Below are 21,465 nucleotides of genomic sequence, written 5' to 3'. Positions count from 1 at the left end.
AATTCCTTTCTTCCTTTGCATTGTTGGCTCTCTTAACTTGTTATCTGAAGGAAAAATAAGATCACGGATGTTTTTGATCATGCTTATAAGTTAAGCGGATGTATGTGTGTGCATGGATATTTTTGAGTGTGTTTGTGATGAGCGGATCATAACATTGTAAATAATTACGGGTGGATGAGAGATAAATAATTAATGTGTGGATATTATTAAAGACACGGAACTCTCATTTCACTGTAAAACGCAACGAACGTGCATCACTCTTTCACTTTCAAAACCAGCGTCTATTCAGGGAAAACAAATCAAGGATAAGATATGCTTAGAGCACCTCCTAGTGGACAGTATATATAACGCAAAGGAAAAATCCTACATGAGATATTGCTTAAAAATTTAACAGTTTTACCTAAAAAAATATACACTAACTTAATAGAAATGATTCTGATAAGAATTGTCCAACATAGTGATTGGAAATATCAACATGTTCAAAACTTTTTTCTTCAGGTTCTAATTTGCCAAATTTACCAAATTAACAAAAGGCAGGAAATAACGTAAAGTAAAATGTGGGAGCGTTTTAGTGAAGTAGTTTAACAAGACAAATCAAGTGTTGGGTAGCCTATGTGATGTGTAACAGCTGTGAAGCGCTCTATGTATATGACAATAAATTAATAAAGCCTATAGTGGAGAAAACTGTGAAAATCGCTCTGTGTGTGTGTGGTGTTGTTAAAATGTTAAGAGCCGCATAGATTTAAGTTGTTTCAGTTCTACACAGGCAAAAAAGACACAAAAAAAGATGTTTTACTTAACCTGTTGTCTTAATGAGAAAGAATGGAAGAAGCCAAAAATGAAATTCAGCACCGCCCATATAATTGCACATGAAAAATTAAAATGTGTTTATTCTTTTGTGGCACTTGAAAAAATTATTTGGCGCCTAGGTTTTTCCCTTATAGGAGCCAATGCCTCCGTAATTGATATTTTTGTCTGGAGCCCTGTACTATAGTGATAAAGTCTATGTCAATCAGCGCTTTATTATTGTGAAAATACCCGAGAAGGCTTGAAGAACTTAAAAGAGTTTCTATATTTTACTATCTCTTTACATAAATATTATTTTCTATTTAAAACTATAACTTCGTTAGGCTATTTTAAAAACCCAACTACTCATCCGCCCTATAGGTTGCCCGTGAGGGGAAAAGTTTCCTTCCACTTAAATTTTTATTTTACTGTAGGCCTATCTCTTTACATAAATATTATTTTCTATTTAAAAATTATCATTTTGTTATTTTACTAACAACCCAACTAATGACTTATCCGGTCTTTCCAATAGTTTGCACGTGAAAGGGGAAAACGTAGCTTTCTTCTATGGGGGTAGATTTGTTGCATTATTCCAAACAAATAGATTGTTATCCACAAATAAATGTAAAGAGATTCACAAAAATGAAATAAATTCACAAATAAATAGAATGAGATCCACAAATATATGCAGGAGTTTCACAAAAATGAATTAGATTCACAAATAAATACAATGACATTTGTGAATAAAAAAAATATCCACACATATGTTTTTATGTCACGAACACGACTCTGCCTTGTATTCATTTGTGAATCTCTTCCTGTGCATTTGTGAATCGCTTCCTCTGCATTTGTGGATCGCTTCTTGCACATTTGTAAATCGCAGCACAGCGCGTGGATTTTGAAACATTTCTAGCGTCTACACTCAAACAAATCCACAAATAGGTAGACTCCACCCACCGTCTACTTGAGCCAATCAGATAACGGCCATATTGTGCTGACCAATCGTAGCACATTCTCGCTCCAACCAATCACGTTTTGTCCAGAGCCGTTAGTTACCACTCCCATAGACTTAAAGAGTGTCATGGAGTGACCAATAATAGTTCCAGCATTGAACCCTGAACCCCATTCATTTCAGTGTAGGTTATCTCAAGCACACTCCTGGCAAACTGATGAAATTACTGCATATTTTGAGATTTTATGACATTAGTTGACCTCTCAGGAATTTTGATAGAAGATGTATTTTGTGAAGCACGTTAGAGGTAATGTTTAGTGTTATATAATATATCGTTAGACTTCAGTTAGATAACGTGAGCACCACTGCAACAGCTACTATATCCAGATGCTATCTGTCATTTCAACAGTTTTTAGATTCTCTGAGATCTTTCAGTCAAAAGCGTCTGAGAGCTCCATGAACCATGTGACCGCTGGGAGATAAGAGCAGGTAGTTTTTCAACGCCTCTGACTTTACTAATTAGTGTCACACCACTTTTTATTGTTTGAATTTCGTTTTAAAACTTAAAAAAATGTAAACGCTTAGACTTTGTTTCATATCAAAAGCAGGTTTGGCAATTTGAGAGCGAGAGACGCGCGTGAGTGACAGAGAGACGGAGGGAGAGCAGGGAAAGGAAATGCAGCTGAACGTTTTAAATAGCGTTAAAAAAAAGTTAGTCTATGTGTGGGAAACACTGTGATTGGCAGTGTTGCCACAGTTACTTTGAAAAAGTAACTTAGTTACTTTACAGATTACTTGATTTTAAAAGTAACTAAGTTACTTTACAGATAACTTGATTTTAAAAGTAACTAAGTTAGATTACAAGTTACTTTATTAGTTACATTCATCAGTTGCCGACAACACCTCTGCAGCCTCAACATAAAAATGACAAACGTTTTTGCCAACACTAAACATAAAACATGTTACTAAACATAAAACACTAAACATAAAACCCTAAACATGTTAATGAAAAGGTACAAATTACTTTGTGTTCTTATTAAATACATTTATGAAAAACAATTTATATTTAATTTTTAATTTATATTTATATATGAATGTAAATAATTATATGGGCCTACACAAATAATATAAAATTACAAGATTTATATTTTATTGTAAACGTAATGTGCAGCTCTGTAAAGGGACAACAAATATATGATCGATCCGTGAGAACAATATATTTTTTAATAATCTTTAAGTGCACAAAACTATGAAAATATATGAAACGCTTCAAAACAGAGTGGCAACAAAGTGCTTATGCGCATCCCGGGTGCAGAATGATGCGCTTAAAGCAACATGGAATCAGAGTGTGCAGTGCAGCGCGAGTGCACATTGAAAAGTCCACGGCATAAAGAGAAGATGAGCGTTGAGCCCACATATCCTAGTCTACTATGTAGCCTATCGGTCCAAACATTCACTGATTATTTGTTTCTTCACAGTTTTTAATTCTTGTGCGTGTGATGCTAATTAATAGTCCTTGTGTTGGCACCCGAGTAGCGAGCACAACATCTTTCAGAAACCGCTAGATAAACTCTGGGAAGATAAATTATTTTATCAACATATCAAGTATTATAACGGGAATATATCATATGGAGTGAGCTTTACCGCTGACTGCTGACTGTAACCGAACGACGCGCAGTTTTGCTGAATGAAGAATGATTGACAGCTACAGCGGAGGAAAGACATTCAGCTATGGAATGGCTTTAGATTACTTTGTAGGCTACTAGCAAATAATAATATACTAAGAATGATTGCTGAAGGATAATGTGACAATATATATTTCTGATGATTATTTAATTATCACGACATGCCTAATCTGAAGTGACTGTCTTGAGTTTTGTCGACAGACGGAGCGGCCGCCTCGTAATTCTCTATGCAGGAAAACCCCTGCTGAGACTAAACAAGAAAGCAAAAATAAATATTTTTACTAAGGAAAATGACCAAAAAAAGTAACTCACAGTGACTTGGATAAGTTACTTTAATCTGATTACTGGTTTGGAAATAGTAACGCGTTAGATTACTCGTTACTGGAAAAAGTGGTCAAATTAGAGTAACGCGTTACTAAGTAACGCGTTACTGGCATCACTGGTGATTGGTTATTATTTTCAACAGAAATGCCCGTGATTGACTACAATACTCAACGATGTAATATCATGTTGTACTGTCATGACCCAAATAAAATGACCAGATCACTCAAAAAAAGATTAACGTTGTCTTTTCTTTATCTCTCCCCAGAATAAAATGCTACTGTAAAGCCTAATCGAAGTCAATGCACATATTGTGTTAATATTTCACAGAAATCGCTGCAAATACAGTGAAAATGCTGTCTATCCTGCTAAATCCTATTAAAACAGACTGACAGCGCGGAGATGTTTAGAACTAGTGAGAGCTCTATGGCAGTCAGCACAATATGGCCGTTATCTGATTGGCTCAAGTAGACGGTGGGTGGAGTCTACCTATTTGTGGATTTGTTTGAGTGTAGACGCTAGAAATGTTTCAAAATCCACGCGCTGTGCTGCGATTTACAAATGTGCAAGAAGCGATCCACAAATGCAGAGGAAGCGATTCACAAATGCACAGGAAGAGATTCACAAATGAATGCAAGGCAGAGTCGTGTTCGTGACATAAAAACATATGTGTGGATATTTTTTTTATTCACAAATGTCATTGTATTTATTTGTGAATCTAATTCATTTTTGTGAAACTCCTGCATATATTTGTGGATCTCATTCTATTTATTTGTGAATTTATTTCATTTTTGTGAATCTCTTTACATTTATTTGTGGATAACAATCTATTTGTTTGGAATAATGCAACAAATCTACCCCCATATTCTTCCACTTAAGAAGAGTTGTGCACTTTTAAGTAATTTTTATTTGACTGTATCTCTTTACATAAATATTATTTTCTACTTAAAAACTATAATTTCGTTATTTTACTCACCCAACTAATTACTGGCTTTCCAATAGGACAAGCACTTTTCACAATCCATTACAGAGCTGATCAATTTTGATTTTGCACTTGTTCTTTAAACGTTCTTTCGTGTAGTTTATACAACCACCTAACAATATTTCAATAACATCATTTATTTTGTAGCCTTTGCTATGCTTTGCACAACAAAAAGGTAATTGTTCTGGTAAATCGCGAGTTTCGGTCTGAATTGTTCCCGTTTTCTTGTTCTTGATTTGTTGTTCTTCTGTGTTTTAATAAATGTGTGTTATCAGAATCACCTTCATTCTTTCATTTGATTTGACATTATGGCTAAGGCAAATTGTCTTTAAAAGTAATAACCAGACAAGAGTTATTAGTCTGTGTTTATCTTAACCTGTTAAACTGCAACCCCACTTTGGGGCTCACAGCTGAAAACGACCTACCTGAATTAAAACAATTATAGCTCCTGAGAACAGTGTGCTACAGGCACAATTAAGGTATCTTTGGAAAGAAGACACTTGGGACTCTACTAAAAAGCAATCAGAGTTGATAATTCTCAAACAGATAAAAAATTATAATAGTTGAAATGCCTCAAAAATTATTTGCACTACACAGAATGTTGTATTATTTCATGTAAAAATATATGAAAATAGACCTGGAGGAATCCAGTTCAGTTATGGATTGAAAGCCACACGACTTATCAGTTTATATTTCAAGTTTGAGGAAGATATAATGAAAAATGTGGTTCCTGCAAGCTTTTTTCCAAGACTATGTCTGTTCCATTTCTCCCTCCGCCTGCTTGAGGCACATCCCCAGAAATGACATCTCCCAACTAAAACAATTGCAGTTGCTAAACAATTTGCACTACATGCACAATTTAGACATCTTTAAAAAGAAGACACTTTACAGTTTATTACCCAAACATTAAAGTAGAAAAAAACTTAGAAAGACAAACAGTTATAGAAGTTGAAGTGTCTTGAAGATGATTTGTGCTACAATGAACACTTTATTATTTGATGTAAAAATATATGAAAATAAGCCTGGAGGAATCCAGTTAGTTAATGAATTGAAAGGCAAAAGTCTCATCAGTTTATATTTAAAATTTGACGAAGATATCATGAAAAATGGGGTTCCTGCATGCTTTTTTCTAAGAATATGTCCAGGTGCCAAGAAACCTACAGGAGACTTGATAACCTAATGTTATGAAGTGTACTGCAAGCTGTTTTAGCCATCATATATGATGCTTGAATGCTTTTTCAACTATAAAATAATAGGCAGAACCATAAGACTTTGTATTAGTGATTTATTTGTACAACAGAACTTATAAAAATATAATAAAAATGAAATATTAATAAAAAAGAGCTAAACTTCTTTGCAACTGAAAATACAACAAGTAATATAAGTATAATAACTATAAATATAACTAGTAATATAAATAACAATATAATATAAATATATAGCTATAAAAACACACACAATTTGCAAATGTAAAAAAAAAAAACATTTACTGGCCTTTTACTGGCGGATTCAGGTCTACAACAGCAAGTGCAGATCTTGAAGAATCTGAAAGCGTTCTTCTCTTTTCTGCTGGTTGGCTGGTGCTTGGATGCCATAGCTCATCTGAAGACTCAACCTGATGCCTGTAGAATGGCAAGGAAAGGAATGAGAATTAGCACTGCATGTCCTATTTCTGTATAGTTTGCCCATTCAATCAACAATCACACTGTCATCATTCACTCTAATTACAGGCCATCCCATGAACAATGAAACTGATGGGCAGTCGGTTAGACAGCATTCATATTGACGGCGGCCCATACATTCTCACACAGCCCAAGCATCAATCTAACGGCCGGCTATACAGTGAGCATTCATATTGACGGCGGCCCATACATTCGCACACAGTCCTACAATCAATATAATGGCCGGTGAAACAGTGAGCATTCAACAATCACACAGATGGTCGGCCGTCCAGAACTTTTCTTTTTTCGTCAATTTGTTTTTGTAGCACAGGGGAAAAAATGCATTTTATATATTATATATATATATATTTTTTTTTTCTGTGTGTGCTAGAAAAAATGCTAAATATCAGTATATGTATAATCTATACTGGTATATTGTAATTTTTCTAGCACACAGGAAAAACATAAAATAAATACAGTCTCAATATATATATATATATATATATATATATATATATATATATATATATATATATATATATATATATATATATATATATATATATATATATATATATATATAAACAATTACATGTGTTATATATATATATATGTTTTATTTACACACACATGGGGAAAAATTATATATACTTTTTCCCCATGTGTGCTAGGAAAAATGCAAAATATCAGCATATGTATAATGCATACTGGTATATTGTAATTTTTCTAGCACACAGGAAAAACATAAAATAAATACAGTCTCAATATATATATATATATATATATATATATATATATATATATATATATATATATATATATATATAAACAATTACATGTGTTATATATATATATATATATGTTTTATTTACACACACATGGGGAAAAATTATATACTTTTTCCCCATGTGTGCTAGGAAAAATGCAAAATATCAGCATATGTATAATGCATACTGGTATATTGCATTTTTTCTAGCACACAGAAACAATAAAATACATACATTCTCACACACATTCTCAATATACATAAACAACTACACATAGCAACTCACCGGTATGTTATTGGATCAACTTCTCTGTCAACAAGCACCGTCACCGCTGTGTTCACTCTCCTTTTTCACATCGCTGCTTCGAGTGAGCTCAAATAAAGCATCTTCAGCACAATAAAAACTTCTTTTGACGATCCATTGGATAATACATTCCGTCCAGTTAGTAAGATTAGCAAACAGTTACTACAAAGAGACCTCTGTTTGTTTACTAGCGCGTTAGCTTTTAGCTGTCAGATGGGTGTCAGGCTCGCAGCATCTCGTCGGAGATAGCGCCACATTGGCACATTCAGATGAATAAATATTCACGCCCATGTGACAAACATACACATGCAAGGTCTCGTTGGAATCGTGTGCTCATTGGCTACATTTTCTGTCAGTCATGACGATTCAATGCTTTTATTGGCTCCAGATAAACAGACATTATCATTGGATGAGCACGTCATGACATCAGATAAAACGATCGCTATGGTTGGATATTTTTGACTATATCGCGGCTATCTTTGCATGTTTTTGAGTGGGGTTAGTTGGATTTTGTTCGTAACATTCTAAGCTTTAAACCCATGCCACTTTATTCTACCGGGAGACTGTTTTTGGTGCATTATTTTATTGCATAACAGTCTAGTATGATACTTCGCTCCGCAGAAATGCGATGTAAACAAAGGATTAACCATCAATATTACACCGTTATTGTTTCGTTGGATTAAAATGCTCTATGGGATGTTATTCAGTGGACCCTCACCTTTCCATTCGTTCTGGAATTGTTTGCAATGGATGCGTGTGTGGCTCGTAATTAGGACACTAAAGGTATGTACTCTGTTTTTATTTATAAAATCGTTGATGTGTATTGCTTACATTGATGCAAAAATACAGCCGTTATAAGCTTTTCAATGAAAAACAGTGGTCTGTCCTCGATGCTTGAGGTTTAGACCTTTAGAATGATATATAGTTTGTCAAGATTAATGATGTTTTTTTACGTTAAATCTATTAACAAACATTACACTCGTGCTAAAAATAGCGCTTCAACCCGTGCACGCGCTCATGAAGCTTATCAGGTTAAACTGCCGCTTCAGTGCAGGAGCAAGAGTTGTGAGACAATGAGGACGATCTCATGAGACACTACAATAGGCTTGTATACTAATAATTCATTAATAAGGAATGTTTTCTTGTACAAAATTAAATATTTAAGTTAAATTCACAGTGTAAGACAAGAGGCTAACAATGTAAAGATCAATATTTGTGTATATTATTCTGATAACATACATTTATTAAAACACAGAAGAACAACAAATCAAGAACAAGAAAACAGGAACAATTCAGACCGAAACTCGCGATTTACCAGCACAATTAACTTTTTGTTGGGCAAAGCATAGGCTACAGAATAAATTATGTTATTGAAATATTGAGTAACGTAACGGAATACGTTACAAATTAAATTTTTGGGCATGAATTCTTTAACGAAATACATTTTGAAAGTATCCTTCCCAACACATTTGAACATAGTAAATGAGTGAATGTCAAACCTCAGTATGTCCAGTTGACAGTGTGAACTCTTCAGTCCATCCGAAAGAAGCTTCACTCCTGAATCCTTCAGGTGATTGCTACTCAGGTCCAGCTCTCTCAGATGGGAGTCTGATGATTGTAGAGCTGAAGATACAGTTTCACAGCATGTTTCATCAAGACCACAGCCATCAAATCTGCCAAAACAGAACATTTACCCAGATTATTTTCTGATGTTTAGTGTTTTGCATAATCAGGACAGCCAGATATTTCACACAGTATTTTGACATTCAGTTGTTTAGCGATGTAGAATTAAACCTTTGATTAAACAGCGATCAGTGAAATTACTCACAGGGCCTTTCTGCAGCATCTCACAGCTGGAAGGAGTTGTGTGTAGCCAGCTCGTGATGACGTGAACCTCTTTGGGCTGAACTCGTCCAGCACCTTCTCTGACATCAGCAGTACATAGGCCAGCACTGTGCACATTGAAGATGAGAGTTTCCTTCCTGGATGTGCATCTGAACTGAGGTATCTCTGGATTTCCTCATATAATGAATGATCCTTGAGCTCAAGTAAGCAGTAGAATAGGTTGACTGAAGCTTCATCTGAGATGTCCCTGAGTAGTTTTTGTTTAATGTATTCAGTTGTTTTTGTGATGCTCTCTTTGGTGTCTTCAGTGTGTGTGAGGAGGCCTTTGAGCAGGTTTTGACTGGATTCCAGTGAAATTCCCATCAGAAACCGCAGGAACAGGTCCAGATGTCCTCTCTGACTCTTCATTGCTTTATCAACAGCCGCTTGCAGTAGCTCCTGTAATGTGATATTTTCTTTGGGCTCATCAAAGAAAAACTGCAGCTCCTGCATGTCCTTCTTCAGGTAGCAGAGGAACACATGCACTGCAGCGAGGAACTCTTGAGCACTCAGATGCACAAAGCAGAAGACCTTTCTCGCATAAAGGCCATGCTCCTTCTTAAATATCTCAGCAATCATTCCTGTGAACTCAGTGTCTTTCTTCACTTCAATACCACATGCTTTCAGATCTTCCTCATTGAACACAATGTTTTCCTTCTTCAGCTGCTCAAATGCTAGCTTGGCTAACTTAAAAATCATTTCACTATTTGATTGCAGGTTCTTTTCACATTCTCTTTCTTCTTGTTCATCGTACTTCTGGTTCTTCATGTCCATCTGTATCCGCAGGAAGTGGATGTACATTTCAGTGAGTGTTGTGCTGATGTTCTCTGTAGTGTTCTTGATATCCTTGAGAATATTCTGAAGTACGGTGGCTGTGATCCAGCAGAACACGGGAATGTGGCACATGATGAAGAGACTACGAGACGTCTTAATGTGTGAGATGATTCTGGAGGCCTGAGTCTCATCTGTGATTGTCTTTCTGAAGTACTCGTCCTTCTGTTGGTCAGTGAATCCTCGCACCTCTGTGAACAAACCCACATATTCAAGAGGGATCTGATTGGCTGCTGCTGGTCGTGAGGTCACCCAGACGAGAGCTGATGGAAGCAGCTTCCCTTTGACCAGACTTGTGAACAGCACGTCTACAGATGATTTTTTCTCAGCATTGTTCAATGCTCTGCTTTTAAAATTCAAAGGCAGACGACTCTCATCAAGTCCATCAAATATAAATGCTAGCTTATATTCCTTATATAACTTTGATTTCTCCAGGCCCTCCAGTTCAGGATAAAATTCCAGCAGAAGCTCATGGAGACTGAAATCTTCATCTGTCATTAAGTTAATCTCTCGGAATGGAAGCAGGAACACACAGTCTATATCCTGATTGGCTTTTCCTTCTGCCCAGTCCAGGATGAACTTGTGCACAGAGACAGTTTTTCCGACGCCAGCGACTCCCTTGGTCAGCACAATCTTTTTCTTATTTTTCACCCTTAATAATGTAAATATATCATTGCATTGGATTGGTTTGTCCTGTGTTGGTTTGTTCTTGAAAGCATCATCAATCTTCAGAATCTCATGTTCCTGATTGACACCTTTCATATCTCCCTCTGTGATGAACAATTCTGTGTACACAGCCTCGAGATGCACTTCATTTTCTTTCTTGCACTCAAAAATACGCTCTGCTTTGTTCTTCATGTTGGTTTTGTGAGTTCCCAAGAATGTTTTCAGAATTAATTCCACTGTTATAAAAGATTGGTGTAAGTAAATAAAACATATTTCATTTAAAAAAAGAAACATGACAAAGCTTTCACATCAGCGTGATCTAATGATCTGACAATTCATTCAACATATTGTAATTAAATTGATTGAAAGTATTACAGCCTCAAGGCCTCAGATCTTCCATTTAATTCACTACACATTGATAAATATATTACACACATGGAAGTGAATACCCTTAAGCATTAAAGGCATCCATATATATATATATATATATATATATATATATATATATATATATATATGTTTTAATGCCTAATTTGTAAACTCAGTACAGAGGAAAGGGTTCATTCGCCACTCATAGTTAACCTCCGTTTTAATATTAATAACCCCCCCCCCCCCCTGACCTGGCAGTGTTCAGATTTAAAAAGTCATAAATAATCATACACTAACTCTGATTTATAAAATGAAAATTGTGAAAAACATCTGTTCATAGACTCTGCCTTTAATGTGTACACAGACATTTAGGATGAAACACACAGGTTTTCTGTACATTAGGCCCCTGGACTGGTGTCCATATTCAAAATTCACCCGACCTGTTTAAATCACGCCTGAAACACTTTAAACAGGCTAGTTCAGACTGCACAGACTGACACTGAGCAATCACCAGATCACATTCCTGCTCATGACTAACAGTGAATGAACATGTTCAGTGGGTGAAAATAAACAGACCAACACTAAGAGATGCCAACCGAACAAAACCTGGCACTCATGCCTATTGGTGTCGACACTGTTAAGACTGTACCTTGCTCTTCTGTGAGTTTCTCTGCTGTCTCTGTTTGTGACTCTGTGAGGAGAGAGAAAAAAAATAGTAAAATATACAGATACACAAAAGAAAATATTAAAACTAAAGCATGTCTGCCTATGAACAATTTGACCATAAAACGAACTGTGAGATTTAGCGGCCTCATACAGCCCTCACTTTAGTTCTCTTCCTGAGTGTAATATAAGTCACCATTCACTTCATTATGCTCAGTCACCATAGAGAATATGTACGAGTGAAGAAATGTCACACAGCCTCTTTTGCATTGTTCCATAACGGCAGTGAAAAACAACTGCTTATATGTTTCTTTTCCTCTTATTTCTAGCCAGCTCCTGTTTTTTTTGTTCAAGGTTATATTCCTTATTAGTTTTTTCCAACAGTGAAATTATTCCTTCTATGCTTTTATATTTGGGCACCCTATGAAGGGCAGCATCTTGGATGGGGATGTCACTTTATTCTATGGGAAGTATAAATTGTGTAAACTGCTCAGTAAAGATTGAAGACTTGGGATTCTGTTTGTGTGGCGATTCTTTCCCACAGCCACGCAGACGCAGACCATAGATGACTGACAGGGACTGAAGATCAATCTTACTTGACTTGATTCTTACATGAACTTTAAAAGGAAAAGGGTTCACGATCACTGAGATTTATTTCACTTATCAAGCTATTAACTGCTAATAAGCAGTGTGTGTCAGTAAGCACAGCAGTGGTGGATAAAGTACTCGAAAGACACACTTGAGTAAAAGTAGAGATATCTTACCAGAAAATGACTTTGGTTGAAGTTAAAGTTACTGTTTAGAATATTACTTGAGTAAAAGTTTTAAAGTATGTCATATTTTTTGTACTTAAAGGGGTCATAGAATGACATTTTTGTAAAAGTTAATATGATTCTTTAGTGTCTAAATGAAAAGTTTGTAATATACTTTAATTAAAAATTCTCATTAGTATTGTAAGAAAACACTCAATTTACCTGGTCAAAACCAGCTCAGTTTTCAGCAAGTCATTTCAGTGTATGTGACTTTAAATGATAATGAGCTTTGCTCACCCCGCCCCCTCTGCTCTGTGGGGCGTTCGGTTCGACCCGACACAACACCACAACACACGTGGAGTGTTGCCTTGACAACATTTGAGGGTATATTTTCGAGAAATAATGGCAACGGGAGTCTCTGAGGACACATCTGAGCAACCTTATCATTTTGAACCGGAGTCGGACCAGGAACAAGATGACGAACCCAACGAAGTTCGAACAGGACGTTTCTGAATGGTTGGTTAACGTCATGTCACTTTGATCTATCTTTGTACTGGCAGAGTAGTGTAGTTGCTATGTGTTTACTGATGTATAAGTTAGTTCATTGACAGATTGATGCTATAAGATTTTTTTTTTTTTTACATTACTTCTTTATCAGTAACAGACACCGTTATAAACCATCTACAAAAGTAAGCTTAGTGTAGTGTTACCACGTTAACTTTATCACCCGAGTACACAGTTTGTAATAACAAACATAACGCGTTGTTCATTATAAACGTGGGATTATGAATTATATTGAGAACGTCATACACAGAAAGCATGCCGTAATGTAACTTACCCTGTAAACTTTAGCCTTATTCATCGTGAAGCGTGCAAGCGATTTGCAAAGATTAATATAAAGGTTAATAAAACGTTACACTCACTCCTGAGGTGCAGCAGGAACACGATCCTTTTTTCAAGAGCAGCTTATTAGCAAAACCTGCTTTATACTGACGCTCGTTTATAAAGCAGTCTGCTGAGAAATGATTCGCGCAAACATTGACGTTGATCGGGGGAATATTCCCTTCTAAAACAAAACTCAGCAGCCACTGGGTCTTCAGCGGTTCGGATTTAGGAACATCAAAATGACTGCTGTGTTTGTTATTACACCCAACAACACAACACCACAATCGCTTAGACGCCATTCTGCTCCAGAGTATCAACAATGGCGGACTGATGACAGCTCGCTCAGGGCGGGTCTGTGTTGAAACGCTGCTGTCAATCAACAATCTTAGGAGGGGCGTACACCGTGTAACGTCACACGATCAGACGGCTCGATTTGAGACGGGAAAACATATAAGGAGATTAAAAAAAAACACTGGATGTATTTTTATCATTATAGGATGGTTGTGTACAGGCACTGCCAACACACATTTCCGTATAATCAACTTGTAAAAGTGCATGTACCATTCTATGACCCCTTTAAGTATAAAAAGTATTTTTTTCATATTAAACGTACTTAAGTATTTAAAGTACTTCTGAGTACTTTTACATTAGAGCATTAACTAATGTAAAAGACAACTTTAAAATGTATTAGTAAATGTTAAAAGGAACAATACTTTTATTAACCTTAGTTAATGTTACAAATGGACTCTTATAGTAAAGTGTTACAATTTCATATGAATCCAAACAGTTGTGCTTAAAGATGGACATCTTTACACACAAAAGCATAGCATTGAAATTAGACACAGAGTATATGTATATTATATGTAGACTTTCACATATTATTTGCTTCTCTTTCAGAACACTTGATGATTATCTAATCAAAATATGTTACAGTGACCATAAAACTGAAATCTAATCAAAGACATTATATAAAGGGGCTTTGATCGAATGTGTTTCTGATGTATGTTTCTGCGGCTGCATGACGATACAGTTTGCTTTCTCATGTCACTAGCTTTAAATATGCCACTTCACTACATAACGACTGCATAAAAGCGTCCAGCTGGATATAAACTAATACAAATAGATGTAACAAACGTGACATTAAATATTTGGATCAGACTTGTGTGTGTTTTTGTCACATTGTTTTAAGAGCTTGAGGTACTAATGTTAGCATCCTCTTAGCCTCGACGGCATTAATGCAGAAACTAGTCAACAAATGAATAACATTATAGTGATAGGAAAACTGTCACGGGTTGGATGGCTTAGAAAGCGCACAATAAAGGAGATGTTGATAGATGCAAAGTCCTTAATCAATATAGCAAACTCAGAAGGTTTACGACCACATTCACACAGACAATAACCGACGAGGACTGAACAGAACGGGGTGTATAAAGACACATAGCAAATGAGGACACTAAATGGGAACAGCTGGACAGACATTAACTAATCAGACACCAAAGCAACTAATGAGAACTAATATAGACATGACAGAAACGACATAACAGAACATAAACGTGTACTGTAGTGTATAACACACCGTTTTAAATCTGTTTTTGAAGTGTCCCGCTCTGTGCAGCCTCATGTGTCAGCCGCTACAGCAACAGACGCAACACGGACAGTGAAATCAACCGCGCTTGAGTGAGCACTTTTTTGCACATGCTTGCTCACTGTTCTTCTGAATTTATTTTGTAGTAAGTAACAAAAATGCTTTGGGGAAATGTATCGGAGTAAAAGTATACATTTTATTTAGGAAATGTAGTGGAGTAAAAGTAAAAGTTGACAGAAAAATAAAACTGCAGATTATCCCAAAAATACTCAAGTACTGTAATGGATTATTATTGCTTTTTTACATTACACCACTGAAGCACAGCTATAGTGACAGTACCGTTTCCTGCAGTGTTGTTGCTGAAGGTCACTGGGCCTGTGAAAGTGTTTCCAGTGAGTAGAGGAGCATTTATAGTTGCATCCGTCTGAGCATTCAGATCAACACGGACTCCAGTGTGAGCGCTGCTGCTCATCTCGCCTGGAACACAGAGAGAGAGAGATTTAACAGAGATTAATTACATTTCCTAAATGACAACTTTATCATTACTGATATTCTTTTCTTAATTTCAGCTCGTCTTCTTCCAGCTCATCTCGTCAACAGATGCCATCGTCCTTTACTGACTAGTGTTAATTTAATTAACAAAAATATGATGAAAAAATGTTCATTGAGACTTTTTTTTCCATGTCTAAGACAAGACGAAGACGAGATGACACAAACGTCCTTAACAAAAACTGAGACTATATCAACATGCGATATTGTTGACGGAAAAAGACAAGACTAAAATGTTAAAAACTTGACCAAAATCACTCTATGTTTTTGTTGAGGGGAAAAAAAAGGAGTGTTCGAGTGTTTATGCTTGTGGTTGCCAGATTTCAATAATTTAAATCCCCCAACCGGACATCACCGACGAATTGGGATCACTTCTGGGAGCCATATCAGCTTCGAGTGTCTACAGAACGAGCCAATGCACATAGGTGTGCAAGATTTGCATCTCGAGCTCCGCCCCGCAGCGCAGGTATAAATAAGGAAGCAGATGCTGTACACATTGTTCTTCACTTCGGAGCCGAGCAGATGTGCTCTCTCTGAAAAGTGACAGCACGGTTTGTCACGGCAACTCATCTCTAGATGCGCGGTCGAGACTTTGAAACCTCAAACGGAGTGGAGTCCCTTCGTCCTATTCCACAATCTAGTTTATTTTCTGGTGCACAGCTGCATAAAAAGCTGCATAAAAGTTTTTTTCTCTCACTACACTTGATGGTGGGACGGCAGTGCTACTGTTTTTTTTTCTGCAATGGAGTTTTTGTTCCATGCCACTGTCGCCTATGGCTTGCTTAGTGGGGTCATTTAAATTGCAACTCATGCTCCTCATGACAGCCCCTCCCTGGCCCATTCCTCTGAAGAAGGTCCTGCTTTCTCAGAGACTGGGCACCCTCTGGCACCTGCCTCCAGACCTCTGGAAACTCTATGTCTGGTCCCTTGACGGGACGTGAAGGTTCTAGGTGATCTACCCCAATCGGTGGAAGACACATCACTTTGGGTAGAGCCCCCTCTTCGAGGTTTCTGAGGGTGCGAGGAGATTAAATCCGCCTCACTCTCACCCTGTACCCTCTTCGGACTTATCTCTGGTGCTTATCTGGTGATACACTGATTCGATACACTCCGAAGCTTCATGAATCAGTGTTTTGAAATTGGCCATCACTATATAAATCGTTATTTCGTTTTTTTTGGCACACAAAAAATATTCTCGTGGCTTTATAATATTAATATTGAACCACTGTACTGACATGGACTGATTTAAATATGTTTTTAGTACATTAATGGATCTTGAGAGAGGAAATGTCATTGCTGGCTATGCAGGCCTCACTGAGCCATCAGATTTCAACACAAATATCTTCATTTGTGTTCTGAAGATGAACGGAGGTCTTACAGGTGTGGAACGGCATGAGGGTGAGGAATAAATTACATTATTTTCATTTTAGGGTGAACTAACCCTTTAATGAAAGTTTTGTAACAGTATAAACGTGTAATAAATACATTTAATACAAACATACTGTATAGTATAATTTGAATATATGAAGTATGTCCAAAAAACACAAAATAAATATATTTCCTTTACACCTGGGATAGCATTCGATATTGATAGAAACTAAGCATATTATGATCAAGAATAAGTTACTGTATATTAAGACAGTAGATCAGAACTATGCACATTATTGTTGTTGCGCATGCATCACTGTCTGTATATTACTGCTCACTGTTAAAATTTAGATCTATTCATCGTAATAAACAACATGTTATGATAAAAAAAATCACAATTCATTAGTTATTTGCAGTTATTTTAATGGATTTCCATTCATACATTTTTATTTTATTAATCAGGTGGATGAATAAGCATTTACCTGAACTTTAGCTACAAGTTAATTAAAAATTCACATTTTACTGCAAGATGTACAATTAAGAATCAAATCACGGAGTAGGCTATGTTAAATGAGTATGAGTTCTCCAGTAAAGTGCAGATGTAATGTCTTAGCAACAACTCCACCATAACAAGAACAGTAATGTACAGTGAGACATTTAAGATTATTTACAAGTCATACATTTTAACTGTAAGACCCACTGTTGTAATATTACAACATCAAGTTTAGCTCTACTAAAATAAACCCATAGATATTTTTTTCTCTCTCTAAGACCACATTTACACAACTAATAGGTCCTATTGTTCAGTCTTGCAATGCTATTGGATGAATTATTTTTTTTTGAATAGGCCTGTTTACCTGGCCATGAACTCACACAATCTGCGGATTTGACTTGAAGCAGATCATGAAGTTTTACTGGACTGGATAAATCAACATTCAAGTAAGTCAAATTCCCCAAAATATTTTTTTATGTGATTAGTACTATGTCTAGATCATGCAGATATTAAGGTACTGTTGAATACTTTAATCATATTAGATTTTGAGCTTGTAATGTCAATAGGGATGGGGCCGATCCCGATACTGATACCAGCGTAATTCACGTATCGGATTTTCCCGATCCAACCTGCGGAGAAATCCGATATCCATGAGCCATGTCTGCGCTTTAACGTTGTCTGCTGAAATGACTCCAAAAGTGATTCCCGCCGGTTTATCTGCTAGCTGGCTGCAAACTATGGAATGGATTTCCTGAACGGAGGCGCGGCTCAATGAGACACACAGTTATGAGACACGCCCCGCTCAGGAAATCCATTCCGCAGTTTGCAGCCAGATAGCATTGAGCAGCATTGTGCGTGGAAATACTTCACACTGGAAACACCGCAGAGCGAGACAATATTTGCAAAACCGTAATTCAGAGAGGTGGAAGCTCCCTCGCGTCGTACAACACAACGAACGCAATCAAACATTTAAAAAACCAGTTCAGTTCAGACAAGGGTGACATTTAAGAGATAATAATCAGGGCTTGATATTAACAATCGCCATCTGCGTGTATTTCGGCTGTGGCGCGTAACACTCACACTAGCCACTTTTAACTTATTATGGTCTTCTCAAAAGCCATCTCTTATTATCGCGTTGCGCATAATAACCAATCACACGTGTTTCTATTGAGTTTATGAATATAATGATCAGAGGCGTTCAGATTAGCGGAGTTTTGTTCAGAGCGCGCGGCTCTCTCTCGCTGAAATCTACAAGCAGAGATGAACTTGCTATGTAACATACGCAGGAGATTTATTCATCATACAGTGCTGGACTGTTTTTGTTATATTTCAGCACCGACAATAGTTTCAAACAAAGCACAGCAGAACCACAGCGCATCTGATATGAGTGGCATTAGGTTGGCTTGACGTTCGCGAATCTAGGGACCGTCTCTAAAGTTACATACAACATTGGTAGGCTATACACTTTTCTAACTTAAATGACATTTGAAGAGAATGACTTAGTCATAAAAATGACTGCAAAGTGTTCATCTAGGTGTCAGGTATGATGCACACCTTTTGGATTTTTGATATTTAATAAAATAAACTCAAAAATCATATGAAAATATATGCTTTATTTCACTAGGATACTGTATGGGCTCTTACACAAAATATGCTAGATTTAAATGTGTCATAGCTGATAGAACACTGATGAGAATATTGCTTAAGCATATATTTACAGAGATAATATTAGAGATTAGAGATATAATATTAGAGATTTATGCATTATGCGTTGCCATTGACGACGGCCATTATAAGGAAGGAAATCCCATAGAATCTAGCTTAAAAAAGTGCTTAGAGCTGCTTGATTTATTTTTTGTTTGTTGATTTTCAAATATAAATTGATAACCGTGATAATTTGGGTCACTATTATGTACATATCATACTTGCCTGTTGAGTGGAGTTTATGTCAGCATCATATAAAATCAACAATAATGATAATAATAATATTAAAGCAAACACAGCTCTGGTATCGGAATAGTATCGGTATCGGCCGATATCCAAATTCAGGTATTGTGATCGGATCGGAAGTGAAAAAATGTGGATCGGTGCATCCCTAAATGTCAATGCTGTAATTTTACAACATTGGGTGAAAGGGGTAGCAAAAATTTACCCGTGCACCTTGCATATTACATGGATGAAATGTACTTCTCACCTGTTCCATGTTAAAGGGTTAGTTCACCCAAAAATGAAAATTCTGTCATTAATTACTTACCCTCATGTCGTTTGACACCCATCAGACCTCCGTTCATCTTCGGAACAGAAATGAAGATATTTTAGTTGAAATCTGATGGCTCTGAAAGGCCTCCATTGGCTCAATGCACTTTACACTCTCAAGACCCTTAAAAGACACTAAAGACGTCGTTACAAAGTCTATCTCACTACAGTGGTTCTACAATAACTTTATGAAGCGATGAGAATAGTTTTTGTGCGCAAAAAACCCCCTAAATAACGACTTGTATAGTGATGACGATTTCAAAACCCGGCCTCATGAAGCTTCGAAGCGTTATGAATCAGTGAGTCAAATCATGATTCGGATCGTGTGTCAAACCGCCAAACTGCTGAAATTTGGCGATTCAAACCGCTGATTCGACTCGCTGATTCATAACGCTTCGAAGCTTCATGAGGCCGTGTTTTGAAATCGTTGTCACTATGTAAGTCGTTATTTAGGGTTTTTTTGCGCACAAAAACTATTGTCGCCGATTCATAAAGTTATTTTAGAACCACTGTAGTGAGATGGACTTTGTAACGACGTCTTTAGTACCTTTTAAGGGTTTTGAGAGTGAACCGTGCATTGTGCCAATGGAGGCCTTTCAGAGCGATCAGATTTCAACTAAAATATCTTCATTTCTGTTCCGAAGATGAACGGGGGTCTGACGGGTGTCGAACGACATGAGGGTAAGTAATTAATGATTATGTGGACATCATCCCAACAAAATCAAGTCCCTCAAGAACACAGACCATGCCCTGTGACAGGTATCGCTGGCTGATAAAGGATTTTATCAGTCCAAACACTGATTTTTCAGGTCATATCACTAATGATGCCGAGCTTAATACACCACTGGAGTATTTCTGAAAGTTTGTGTCAGAAGATATGAAGAAAATAGAGGATGCCGCAGACACTGTGGTAAAGGCTACACCAAAACACTTTGCAGCAAGTGCAATGTCCACCTCTGCTTCTCAGAGGACATGAACTGCCTTTGGGACTATCGTAACTGAATATGGCTATGAACGTAGCTAAATGACTTAAATGCCAAAGCTTTCATTAAGTTCATTATGTTTTGAAAATACAATCTAAACATTTTTTTTATAATAAATTATTTTTCATAAAAATATGACTTGTCCAATTATTAATATTGTGTGATTATTATTGTATACATGTGCTACTAATATAATCATTACACCCTGCAAATAAACCCTTAGATGTTCTCTACATTTATTCAGACAGTGAGAGAAATCACTGAAATTCTGCTACCCAACAGGCCCAACGTTGCAATAATACAACATTCCCCTAAACACTTACTAAAATGTCAAAAATGTAAAAAAAACATTTATTTCTGCATTAGAGGCCTCCTACAACAACATGTATAAGGTGAAAACATTTTTTACAGGTTTTTTTTTCTATATTTGGGTCTTACAGGGTTAATTGGAATGGAATTAAAAAATTGAAATTAATATTTTTCTAGTAATCTATCAGTCTGCATTTACATTGCGAATATATATTTTGACATGTCATATTTTTATCACGTGCTAGTATCACGTCAATAGTGCGAAAGAGCTCTCACTTTACAATCACTAAAAAGCTGTCACTCATCTCATTTCATGATCTCACAACGTCCCATTAAAATCCATAAAGCTGTCTACTGCATAATGATTCTCTTACTTGCGTCTTGTCTTCGTTTGTTAATAAGAGGATTCGCGTGA

General features: G+C 36.5%; 1 protein-coding gene across 7 annotated transcripts in view; it reads right to left on the bottom strand.

Annotated features, from left to right (window-relative positions):
* Nucleotides 1-21,465, bottom strand: part of LOC307126551 (NACHT, LRR and PYD domains-containing protein 12-like) — a 156,921-nt gene that overhangs the window by 101,686 nt on the left and 33,770 nt on the right. For all 7 annotated transcript variants that reach the window (XM_079817139.1, XM_079817140.1, XM_079817141.1 and 4 more), the window contains 4 exons: nt 15,432-15,569; nt 11,857-11,898; nt 9,286-11,074; nt 8,957-9,130 (listed from right to left, as the gene is read on the bottom strand). In XM_079817139.1, coding sequence (XP_079673265.1) covers nt 8,957-9,130; nt 9,286-11,074; nt 11,857-11,898; nt 15,432-15,569 — 2,143 coding nt within the window. The remainder of the gene's footprint in view (nt 1-8,956; nt 9,131-9,285; nt 11,075-11,856; nt 11,899-15,431; nt 15,570-21,465) is intronic.

Source organism: Gobio gobio (genome assembly GCF_949357685.1).
Source record: "Gobio gobio genome assembly, chromosome: 5".
Taxonomy (NCBI): domain Eukaryota; kingdom Metazoa; phylum Chordata; class Actinopteri; order Cypriniformes; family Gobionidae; genus Gobio; species Gobio gobio.
The sequence above is the reverse complement of the archived record's forward strand: the minus strand, read 5'-3'. Positions and strand labels throughout refer to the sequence as shown.